Source organism: Phaseolus vulgaris, chromosome 9 (assembly GCF_051622355.1).
Source record: "Phaseolus vulgaris cultivar YP4 chromosome 9, ASM5162235v1, whole genome shotgun sequence".
Classification (NCBI taxonomy): Eukaryota; Viridiplantae; Streptophyta; class Magnoliopsida; order Fabales; family Fabaceae; genus Phaseolus; species Phaseolus vulgaris.
This window is the reverse complement of record NC_143506.1, coordinates 40,096,349-40,109,370: the sequence shown is the minus strand read 5'-3', so window position 1 is coordinate 40,109,370 and position 13,022 is coordinate 40,096,349. Positions and strand designations below refer to the sequence as shown.

Genomic DNA, 13,022 nt, shown 5'->3' with positions numbered 1-13,022 from the left:
AACATCAGTGTTGTGAACCGCATCAACCCAACAACGCTAACAGAAACACTGGAGGATATAGAAGAAAGCAACAAGCTTTTCTGTGTGTCATTAAATGCAGTGAACGGAAAGAGAGAGAGTACATGTAACAGTATATACCAATGCAATAAAATAAGGGGACAGCAACTGCATTTTTATATCTATATCTATATCTATATAAATATACGTGATAAATTATAAATAATATAATATATTATATGTGTTGCATTATACACAATTGAAGTTTTGCAGCTAATGGAGATCTCATATTCCTTAGTCTATCGCTTCGTGCAGTTCAAGAAGAAGTTGTTCAAACGCTAACTTATGCTGCTAATATATTAGTGCTTACTGATTAGGAGAATGAGAAGAAAAATATAAAGAAGAAAGTTTTGGAGGTCTTTCCTTTGGTGAGAGAAGAAAGAAAATTAAGTAAGAAAAAAATAATGCTGCAAAAGAGATGGTAGCTAGTTCAACTAACTCCGAAACTACATCTTCTCCATTCATTATTGGTGGATATGTTGAATTTATTTTCATCACTACTGCAAGGAGGGATCCAAATCGAACAGCAGAGAAGTCCCGCTACCTCCTTTGTGATCCCCAAACCTTGCTGAAGAAGAAAGGGGGTCTTCATGGGGAATCCTCAGACGTTGCTGTAGAGACGAAGAAGAAGAAGGAAGAGAATTTCCCACTGTCACGTGACCTCCCGAACCCAAGGACAAGCTTCTAGAATCTTCGGCCGAAGAGGCACACTCCATGTTCACCCCAAATAGCCTCAGTCGTTTTCCACTGCTTGTGGTGGCACTACCTCCGCCACTCGCCATTCCGCCATGCCCATGGCGGTGGTTATGGTGACCCACGTTGACCGGCACAGAATCGATGATCATGGGTACAATGCTGTTCCCTCTCCCTCCCATGTTTTGATCACCACCACCACCCATTGACCTGAGGTAATAGAGTGAGCCAGGCCCAGATCCCGAATTATGCTCGCCGTAGTTGTTGTGATGATGAGAAGCAGCGGTGGCGGCAGCACCATGAACATGGCCGAGGTACTGGTGTTGGTGCTGAAAAGTGAAGAGGTTGCTGTAATTGAGATGGTGAAAGTGGTGATCGTGGTGGTAGCGGGGTGGCGCGATGGGGGAGGTGGCGGGAAGGGAGTACCATCTGATGGAGGGAAGAAACAAAGGGGAAGCTGAGGGGTCAGAGGGAGGATGAGCATGATCGGTTCTTCTCCTCCAATCTATGTACAACCTATGTCTATACATATCGCCGAGACCACGCTGGAAGGAGACGGTGTCGCCTGCATCAAGCTTCTTCTCCTTCACGAAACGGCTCCACCCCTTTGTCATCACATAGCTCTGGCTGCTGTTCCAATACGAGTATCTGAACCGCCACACCTTCCCATTCCGGTCCTCGAAATTCAGGAGCAGACCCTTCTCGTTGGACGAGGAATCAAGGGGGAAGTACTTCTCCGCGTGCTGCTTCGGTATCACCAGCCGGTTCAGCTTCCCCACATCGCTCGGTGTCACCACTTTCTCAAACATCTGCTCTTTCTCCACTGCTTCCTTCGCGTTTGAACAAGTCCCGGGACCCTCGTGATGATGTTGTTGATGATGTTCATGCTGCTGCTGTTGTGGATGCTGATGATGATGCTGATGATGTTGCAAATTGCGCTCCCTTTCCTCTTCCTTGGTGCTCCCGAGTGACAACTCCATCAGGTCTAGCTTCTTTCCAAAATTGGATGCGGCATCTTGGTGGTGTAACCCTAATTCATGTGAAATGTTGTTAGTGGCAATGCTTCCGCAACCATGAAAAAATCTGAAGGTGTGAGTGAGGGAATATTTATGACATGAAGAATTGAAGAAGAAGAAGAGGAGGATGATTAATTAAAGAGAGGTGTTAATTAATTTGTCGGAGAAGATCGATGAAGAAATTAAAAGGGGTAAGGAAATAGAGCTAGCTTACTGCTGCTTTCTGCTTCTCTGGTGATACCCATAATCTCTGCCACTTCCTCTTCCTCCTCTTCCTCCCTGCTATCAGAATAATTGCCTTTAACTTGTTGTATCAAGTCCATGGAGTTATTATGCCTGACCTACCTTCAATTCTGTTAATAACAACCTCTGGATCTCAGCAAAAACAATGGAAAAAAGATGCAAACAATAACAAAAACAATAATAAAATGAAAAGATTATAATAAAGGCGATCGAAGAAAGAAGAAAGGAAGAAAAGAAAAAAGAAAAATTGAGAAAAGAAAGGGTTGGCAAGACATAGCTGTAGGTTGGGGAAGATATTTTACCCAGATTGCTGAGGCTCTAAAGAAAAACAAAAGCAGACTCTGAGTACACAAAAATTAAAACCGTCGGTGCCTTCATAGTTGACCACAACACTCCAAATCCAAACCCTAAAGAAAGACAACCATGGAATGGAGAATTCAAAAAGGGGTCATCTTATTGTTATATACTGCTGACCCTATAAAGCATAACATGAGGAGTTAGATGGAGAAAGAGAGAGAGAGAGTTTGTGTGTGTGTGTGAGAGAGAAGGGGAAGTGTGTGTGTGTGGATTTTTTAGCTATAAGTATAGTTACCTCACAGGAAGGTTCTTTAGAAGTAGGAAAAGAAGCAAAAAAAATTGTTGGAACCCAGTTTTATTGGTGGGAGAGAGAGAGAGAAAGAGAGAAGATTACTACACTTACGTGGGGGCCATGAATAATGTGGGTATTGTGGTCATGTGAGCAAGTTGTCGTTTTCATCATATTTGGTATAATCTGTACAGTACATATGCTTCTGGGTTGAGACCAAAAGGCCAGTTGTTCCAGAAGCAATGAGCTTAACTTAACTCTCTTCAATTTCCATTTCAACCTCATTTTATTCACAAATTATACAAAGAGAGAAGCAATGATAATTATGTTATGGCAGCTGATACATATGAGTACGGGCTAAACTACATGGCTCTACCTAGTTGTAGCAGAGAAAATGGCAATGGTAGTGTATGTATATATATAATGCAGAGAGTACAGTTTTTATTTTATTTTATTTTTTTTGACTTTTAGTGTCATTGATTGAGTGTGTTGTGGATGGTCCCCGGGAGAAAGGTAAGAAAAGGAAAAGGAAATGGCTAAACTATATAACAAATGGCCCTGCACTTCCACTGCATCATCATCTCCTTCATTGTTTTTCTCTGCATAATCTTCCCTCAACACTCTTTACTCTAACAATTCACTTCATACATGCAAACTATAACTTTCTCTTCCAACCCAACCATTCCTTCCCCTTCTTCTCTTCTGCAAGGACCCTTTTGCCCTACCTTTCATTTCTCTTTCAATTATCATTATTTTATTCCTATGTTAAAAACTTCAATCATTGGTTAAAGTCACCAAATTTTTTTTATTTTCTTTATCATCAACCAATAAATTAAATATAAAAAAACATAAAAAAAAAGTGTTTCAACTCTTTTAAAATAAAAAACCAAACAACTTCTCTAAACACCTAGACGAATAATCACTAACCTCACAAAAAAAGTCATGATTAATCGAAACGAATAATCACTAACCTCACAAAAAAAAGTCATGATTAATCGAAAAGAGTAATGATATTTTGACAACTTACTCCAATATACAACTTGTTATTAATAATACGAGAAAATGTTATTTTTGTCATTTCATAAACTACTATAAGTTTTAGACAGAAAAATAGGATAGTAAAGTAATACAAGTGGTTAATATATCATTTCTTTTTTTAAACTCTTCATCCTCTCACTCTTAATTCTTAATTCCAGACTACTATATATTATAACCCTCCTATATAATATATATATATATAAATAAATAAATAAATAAATAAATAAATAAATAAGGTCACTCTTAATATATATTACTTATTTCTCCAAGTAATTTGCTAACACAATTAATAATAAAAATTTAATATTAATTAGATAACTCTAATGCAATTTCCTATAAAAAATAGTTCAATATTAATTATTTTACTTAACAAGATTTACCACTCAAACATAACGTGACATTATAAATGAACAGAAGAAATCATTATACTTTAAGTGAGACAAATTAATAAAAGATTACTTTAAATGTAATAAATTAATTATAAGATTTATAAACGCTGATATTAAAATTTTATGCAGAGTGCTATAATTTCTGTGTACAAACTACAAACAAATTATTCAAAATATTTATTATACTTTTATTAATATATATAGAGTTGTTTTTGTTATGCTATGATAAAGTTTTCGAAAGTTGCTAGGCCATTTTAGGTTTCATTTTTTTTAATAGAATCATGACATGGGTTTCACTCCAATTTCTTTTTGAGACTTTTTTGCCACAACATTTTAAAAAACTTTGTCTAATAAAATCTTTAGTCTTTGCTTAAGAACAATTTTCTTAAAGAAACCATAAGTTTTCAACAAAACAGAAGACATGATATATATATCACTAAAAATTAATGCGAAAAACAATAATAAAGCAGTAAATGAACAGGATATTTAATTTTTTAATCTATAAAAAAACGAATCTACTTTGAAAATCAGCTCTCTAATTTATGAACATTTCGAAAACAATAAAAAAATTATCCACAAAACTATACGAAGAGATGGTTTTATTATCTTCGAATTACATATATACCGCTGGATAATATTATGAGTATAATATATATATATATTGATATTTTTACATTGAAAAAACAAATCACATTCACTTCTTGACAACCTATTATCATAATATAATAATATTTTAAATTAAAAAATAAAAAAATATGATTAAAATATTACCCTTTAATATATTATGTCAGTGAGAATTTTTTTAAAAAAATAACATATATTGATAGTTTAAAATAGGTTTATATTTTTTTATTTAATCATAAATTATTATTATTATTATTGACATCGTGCTAGATTAGTCCTTTTCAGTGAATTATTCCTCTTTCATCAATGTTTTTGTAACATATTTAAACTTGAAAGATTGGCATTTGAAGAAAAGAAGTAGGTTTTAAATATGTAGTTGTGTGAAGCCAAAAACATAATTAACAGTTGTTTCTAAGTAGGAAGAGGGAGAAATAGGTGAAAGTCGAAATGAATGCAATCTGAACTAACCATTTCTTTTGTAAGCGATGAGTGTGAGTAAAACTAATCATTAACTTCCCTGCTCCCCTGCACCTCACTTTTTTTTCTTTCAATACCTACTACTCATCACTCATCACTCTCTTTTTCAAATTATCAACAAAATCTCTTCCACAACATTTAACCATATTTAACACCTACCCAGTTCATTCATAAACCCTCTCTGCATGCACGTTCAATTAATCAGTCAACAGATACTTCAACATGGTGCTCATTCATAGAAATATATGTTGAACAGCACTGAGAGAGGTGCTGTATTGGTGTACTTATTACAAGTAATTTCAATTCTGCAGTGGCTCACCTGAAATCAGTATTTAGTTAACTATGTATGAAGACAAAGAGATATAGTTGAACACATTATTGAACAAAATTAATAATCACTTGTCTTCTTTTATATATAGATAGATACATAGACAACCACGAAAATAAATAATGTCATAAATATACATGATCAGATCTGCGTGTATCTTTGGTCTTTGGGAGAGACAAGGGTAAGCTAGGGAATAATTATAACTCTACTACTTTCTTTGTTTTCATTATATATATATATATATATATATATATATATGCAGTGAACACAGGTACTGAAACAAACGTTTCTGTTTTTCCTTAAGCTTATCGAAAATCTGAAAAATAAAATATTTTGCATATCACTTAGATACCTACAACTACACTCAGATAGTTGGCTACATGTTTATGAGTAGCCAGTAGTGTATATCATCAAGTGGTCCACTGTGATCTGCTGCCTATATGAGCCTCCAATCACCATAAATTACACATTTGAATCTATGATATAGACAAGCAAAGTGAAAAGATTAACATTGTCATGCTCAAGTTGTAGAGATAGAAAAGAGAAAAGAGGATGAAACAAGTTGCATTTGCCTTGGCAAGAGGAATAGTGTCTAGTCATATTCCAATTACAATTCTATGCACTGGCAGGTTGCAGCTCATCACATATATAAGTGTGAGTCTCTTTATTGTTTCTTCTGCACTCTCCTTGTAATATTTTTCTTTTAAATGAAAAAAAACATTTATCTTTTTTCTAAAGCTTCTGCCACACATATTTAATAAAAAAGAGTACCAATAAATAGCATCATGAAATTGCAGGAGACACAAGAGAGACCTATGACTTGTCTTAGATTGATTGCATGAAAACTAGTCGTTATATTATATCAGTTAATCAATTTAAAGTCCTCCTTTTTGTTCTATTATGTTACCCTCATATTCAAAAGAAACTCCAATAATTATGTCTTGAGATCATCTCTTAAAAAAAAGCTATTGTGAAAGCAAATAATGGTTCTGCACACAACCATACTCTACCTTTTCTTCTCTGGTTTCACCGATTTTTTTATTTATGTGGGGTGAGATGAATAGAGATAAATAGTAAAATATAAAAGTATTATTATTATGAGATTGATTGAAGAAACTCCAATAGTTGGAAGTTGATATAGTTAAAATAGTGAAAATGATGTGACATTGAAAACATTACATGAGGTAGAAGTAACTTTTAGAAGCCCGTGAGAGTTGTTTAATAAGATAAGAGGTTGAAGTTTTGTTTGTTTGAGAGGAGATAATGTAATAATATGCAACAGAAAGAGGCAATGAGAAAGAGGCAATGAGGGTGTTTATCTGTGTTCCTGGTTTCATTAATTGAAACCCTAATTGGGCAGTGGGAAGGCATTAAATTGGAAAGAGAAATAGAATGAGATGATGGTTAATTAAGCAAAGAAAAGATGAAAAAAAAGAGGTTTGGGTTGTGTTGGGATCTGGAATTAGAGTGGAAACAGTTGGTAAAAACACTTACCAAGAATTTTCCGAGGAAATGTCACACCAGAAAGCACATGTGGATGACAGAAAAGAAAACAATTGCATGCATGCCTAGGTAGCTAGATTCCAGTTAAGAGTAAGAAAAGAAGAATTAGAATTTAGAATTTATAATTGAGAGTTTGAGAATTAGGAGTAATATAAGGTGATCATGTCTTTGCCTTTGCCTTTGCCATCTGAATGAAGAAGCCCCACTTTCCATCACCATCACACAAAAATCTATTGGGGACCCCTTTTCCTTCACATGCCATATTTCCAATTTTAAATATCTTTATAAAAACTTACTTCCTTCTACCCACGTATACACATTCATTAATATATATAATTCATTCATTTACTTTCTATTCCTATTGTAATCTTTCATATTTTCTTTATACAAAATTAACACACAAAATTCATCCATTTTCTATCAAAATTGTAATATATTTTTAGAAGCTGCATTAGCTACTTACAATAGTATGTATTTTTATATATGTCACTAAATAGATATTTTACAATGTAAATAAATATATATTTTTAACAATAAAAAAAAATATAACTAATTTAAGAATTGATTCAACTCTTATACAAAACCGAATTCAATAACATACACACTTCATTTCATTTCAGATACAGACACAACAAGTATAAAATTTTACTGTCAATCACCTATATGGTATCACAAAACTAACATCAATAGAAGACACCAAAAATTATCCTATCCACCTAAAAAATCATAAAATTATATGTATAGATATATATTATGAAATCCGACATTTGGGCAAGGAAAAAAGTTTGAGTGTTTAAAATGAATAAAAAAGCATGTTAGAAAAGTATTTGAAGAAAATAAAAATAGTTGCAGAAGAGACGAGATGGTATGACATTAAGAAAGGAGGACAATAAATTAGGGGTAGGTGGCAATTGTTGTCTTTTCAGAAGATAGCTTTCTTCAACTCGATGCATTTCTTGAAGTTTGGACCACATTTTTTCTCTATTCTTCTATCTATATCATAATTATGGAAAATGAGAAAAGCATTACTAATTTAGGATACACTGCAATTTTACAACTACTGATGTAATATGTAAAATAAATAAAATAAAATAAAATAAGAAAATCATTATTAAAAACCTAAATGTCACTATTATTCTATAATTATTATCACACTTTTAATTATATCCTTTTATTCCAAAATATACTATGTAATTGATTTGAGAAATACGTTACAAACTTGTATATATTTTAAAATAAAAGTGTTACAGCCAATTATTATTAACTTCAATTATTTACTGTTCACCTTTTGAATTATTGGTTTTAAGAGGAGATTAGAAGATGGAAATATTTGGAGTGAGAATTGAAATTAATCAATTATGCATTTTTTTTTAACTTGCTCACTTTATATACATGCATGTTATTAATCTTACTAAACATAATAAGGTCAAAATACCTTTTAAATTATCGACTGTATTTTGAAATTGAGATTTAATACTCATTTTCAATTAATTACTTAAATAAATTAAATTTCCATTTCAAGTAAATTTTTAATATTTTATAATTTATTTTATTTCATAATTAATCATATTTTAATTATTATTCATTCTTAATCAATTTTAATTATGATTATTTTGATAGTTTATTATAATATCTAATCAATTTAATTCTTTTATTTTCGTCACATTATTCAAATCAACTATTAATTATTTACTCATTTATTTATTTTAATCCAAACAATTTTTCTCACTTTTGTTTCCAATTACAAAAGTAGGTACATATCAATTTAGCAAATACAAATATGTAAGATTATAAGAATACACGTTACACAAAAGAGAATAAAATGTAAAAAAAAAAATTTAAAAATAGAGTTTTAAGATTATCTCAATATTGTAAGAATATTATAAACTAATTATAATTATTAATGTTGGTGTAATATCAAATAAAAATACTGTAAATAAAAAACTTGATATTTTTAAAGAATGAAAAATATCTAAATTTGTTGATCCTATACTTTATTATTCACGATTTTAAAATGGTAAAATATTTGTGTTGGATATATATATAGAAAATCATTAAAAATAAATTTTAAAAAATGAAATAAGTAGAGAATGAATATCCCAAGTATTCAATGCAAACATCGGACCCCCTTCTCTCTTTGTAGGGTGGCTGCACAGCAACTCCACTGCCCTATTTGCTTAACAAAACTTTCATATTATAAAACATAATTAACAATCTCCTTTTAAAATAAATCCATCCTTCTTATACTATCATTTTCGCTTTATAGTTTTTTCGTGTCTTGAACCACTGATTTATATGAAATTTTTGAAAAATTATTAAATGATTTTTTTTTATAAATAGAGGAGTTTGAATGAGTTATTTTTAATGGTTTATATTTACACGTGAATGTATCATAGGTTAGGTTAAGTTTTATATTTATACGTTAGAGTAAGGAGGTTAAAGAGAATTTTATATAGGGTTATATTATTCATAAAATATCTCTTATTTATTTATTTGTTTTTTTTTAAAAAAAAAATCATTTTGACTCTATATTTCTATATCTTCCCCGTCACATTTATGTTCCAATTTATCAAAATAATATCTTCCAAATTATTTGGAATTTCCCAATTCAAAAACACAACCTTTCGCTATAACTTGGTCTTTTAGATCAAAATAGTTGAGAAACCACAGTGAAAGACAGTAAGAAATAGAAAAGTTTTATATATACCCTACAGTGTGCAATTATGCATTTGAATCTTGTACAAATTCCATTTTTTATGTTTGATCAGTAAATTTGTACGTTTTGAATTGAAAAGTTTGCAAAACTTAAGTATAGGTTGGTGTAAGAGTGCTTTAAATGGAAGGATGAAAAGAATTAGGATATAAACCATAAATTTGTCTTGTAGAGAGACAACTGCACTTGCCAATGTTATGTTACACTGCAAAATCCAACCTGAGATTAGACTCTCTCTTCTTTTCTTCTCCTCATTTATTTCCTTATTTATACATTGACAAAGTAGGGAGCATTATCAATGCTTTTGGGCTATACTTTGTCTCAAATTAAAGCCACTTTAGTTATATATAACTTTTAAAATTGACAGTGTATAGTAATATAATTTTGAAATGACAGTCTCATATATTTGCCTTTCTTTAACTAACATGTTGAAAACGACCTAATTAATCAACACCCTTGTTTTGTTATCCTTAAAAATCATGTTAAAACTCATGTTAGAATCCTATAAACATAAAAGATGTATTATATTAAGGGTAAAGAAAGTTATTTTGCTGCACAATTTATGGTTCCAGTTGGAGCTTCAAACTTATTTGCATATATACCACATCATGTGCCAAAAGTCTAAAGAATATTTATAGGGCATCATGGCCATGGTAGCTTAACTTTTGATTAAAAAAACTCATGTGCATCTCATCACAGTTGAGGATAAACTAGACAAAGATTTCTTTCTTGTATTCTCATCATCATCCCCCACACTGCACACGCACACAATTTCCAGCTCAGTGGTTTGTTTGTCCTCACAGCTTTAATAACCAAACCTGTTAGTTCTATGATTCCAATAAATATCACCACTTTCTTTGTTTCTTTTGAAAACAAATGAATAAATGTGTGAAGAGACGGTAATTAAATAACAAAAGTTGCATGCACAATTTTACAAAGTGTGGTTAAATTTGATGGGAAAATATTCAACTGTGGCACATGGTGGTCCAGTTTCCTTGCGAGTTAATGTTGAAATACTATTTTTGCTGGTAACTAAAATAGTGATGAGAAAGAATGGTGATCCATGAGAGTGAGAGGGTGGGTTAATTAAAAGTTTTGAGGAGAATATGGAAGGGACTAATTATTATATATCATTGATATGCAGATCTATGCAGGGATTTGGTGGTGAGAATGGAGTAGATTGGAGAGAGAGAGAGAGGGAAGGGAGAGAATAGGTTACCAAAATAGTGAAAAAAGTGTTTAGCATTAGCAATATAGATAGGACAAAGTGAAGGGAGAAATTAAGCAGGCAGAGTTGGTAAACCAAAGGATAAAGGGAGACCACAGAAAGAGGGGTGGGACCATATGTAAGGGAATGGGGACACATGCAATTATACAAATCAACCAGATTGCTGGAAAAGGAACTTTATTCAGTGGTGGCGAGTTTACCAAAATAATTCCATTTGAGATGTTTATATAACTATATATATGGGGCACAGTATGGTAGGGGAAGGCAGAAGAAGGAGTACAATATATATATTTGCAATAGGCCAAATAATAGCTGCAGCAGCATGCAGCTGGCTAGGTAGGTGTAGAAGAATATGTATATGTGTAAATATTAGAGTTCAGATTTATGAGATGAGATCAGATAAGGGTTGAAAGAAAGTAAGTAAATCTACCCTGTTGCTTCTTTCTTTCTTTCCTTCTTTCCTTCTTTCCTTCTTCCTGCATTCATTCATTCATTCACTTCTTCTGTTCTACCGAAAAATGAAAAGAAAACAAACCCCACACTAGGATCATCCCCTCACTACTACACTACCCTCTGAGAAAACCGTTGGGGTTTCTCCCTGTTGGGTCGCTTTCCAATCTTCAATTGCCTACACTCTAATAAATTTAGCCCACTAGCTGCTACAGCCCCCCTCCCAGCCCCTTCTCTTCTCTATCATTTATTCATGTTTTACACTTCCTTATGTTGCTTTTCTTTCTCTCTTTTGTTGCTTTCCACTGCACTGCAAAATTATATGACTATAATTATGCCTGGACCCATCTGCCAAGCTGTATTCTTTCTTTTCTCTTTCTCTTTCTCTTTTTCTTCCTCATTTCCATTCCATCTCATTCATCCTCTTCCTCCCATTTTCACACACACATTCAACTCTTCTCTTCTGCTTAATTTCCTCTTCACAACACATTTCCATTCTCACTACTATTTATCTCACAGTTACCATTTCTGAGCTTTAACAACATGTTCATATGCAGCAATGCTTTTATCATAAACTTTTCCCTAATTTTATTTTATTGGGTACATTCTGACAGTTAATGAAGAGGAGATTACTATTACTGACAACTAAATTAGGTCTGTTACTGTCTAATAAAGCTATATATGCTTTGATTAATATTATAGTTTGTTGTAACACATCACGCACTCAACAAGTAAAAAGTATGATAGCAGTGACTGGCTTCTTAGAGCATGTGATCATTCTGTGCAGCAAGAACATGAGATCGTGTAACTTGAAGAATGTGGATCTTTGTTTTGCATAAAAATTTCTAGCATGAGAGAAAGCTATCATTTAATATTGCATTCTGTGGTAGATGCATGTGTATGTTAGGATAAGTATATTTGCATATCATTAATATCTCAAGATACCATATTTTAAAAGATTCATGTCACTTTACCTTATTATCTTTTCAACTCATAATTCTTTTCTTACTGTCTTCAAAAGTTGAATTTTATATGACTATGTTTCTTTTATATGCTAGTATACATATCATTAATATATTCCTCATATATTATACTGATTTTGCAATGTCCTAAAAAAGTACTAATACATTTATAAACATGTGTAAGAAGAAAATATACTACTTAAATTAATACACAATATCCAACATATGGGTTAAGTTATTTTGTTAGGATACATTGTTTACTTTTTTCTTATCTGTTGTGCTGATTTGCATTTGCAGTAAGTCTTCTTTTCGAGGTGAGATCATAAGGTTTTTTTAGTTTTTTTTTAATAAGAATTGAAGTATCCCTATGCATAATTTCTTTGAAAATTTTCAAAATATAAATTTACATAAATGGGAAAGAAGAGTGTTAGTAGGAAAAGAGAAGGAGAAGCAGAAACTCTTCCAGCAGCACAGAGGGGATATCTTAGCTTCTTTAGTGGTCTATTTGGGAAAGGAATTGGGAGTGCAAATGGAAGGAAATGAGGGGTTGAATGGCATGGTGTTATAAGTTTCTTAAAGCTGAAAATTATGGAGATTTTTCTGCATAAATCTGTCACAAATTAAATCATTAAATAGAAACTAATTTTAAATACAAAAAATAATTAGTTGTTATAGTAATTAAATTAAGGATCATTTTATAGATTAAAAAAAAATA

At 31.9% G+C, this 13,022-nt stretch overlaps 1 protein-coding gene across 3 annotated transcripts; it reads right to left on the bottom strand.

Annotated features, from left to right (window-relative positions):
* Positions 1–209: 209 nt before the first annotated feature.
* Positions 210–2,701, bottom strand: LOC137822533 (B3 domain-containing protein Os03g0120900). 3 transcript variants are annotated; one of them, XM_068627428.2, is made up of 4 exons: positions 2,602–2,701; positions 2,312–2,416; positions 1,981–2,119; positions 210–1,780 (listed from the first exon to the last, which is right to left on the bottom strand). In XM_068627428.2, the coding sequence occupies exons 3-4, from the start codon at positions 2,087–2,089 to the stop codon at positions 555–557; spliced, it is 1,335 nt and encodes a 444-aa protein (XP_068483529.1). In that variant the 5' UTR covers positions 2,090–2,119; positions 2,312–2,416; positions 2,602–2,701; the 3' UTR covers positions 210–554. The 3 variants fall into 3 exon arrangements, with proteins under 3 accessions (XP_068483529.1, XP_068483528.1, XP_090151369.1); XM_068627427.2 differs by having other exon boundaries at positions 2,312–2,484; positions 2,602–2,651; XM_090295243.1 differs by lacking the exon at positions 2,312–2,416 and having other exon boundaries at positions 2,602–2,628.
* Positions 2,702–13,022: the final 10,321 nt, after the last annotated feature.

Coding starts and splice junctions, on each gene's coding strand:
- LOC137822533 (XM_068627428.2), bottom strand. CDS start 2,089: ATGGACTTGATACAACAAGTTAAAGGCAATTATTCTGATAGCAGGGAG. Junction 1,781..1,980: donor CAGAGAAGCAGAAAGCAGCA/GTAAGCTAGCTC, acceptor CACATGAATTAG/GGTTACACCACCAAGATGCC.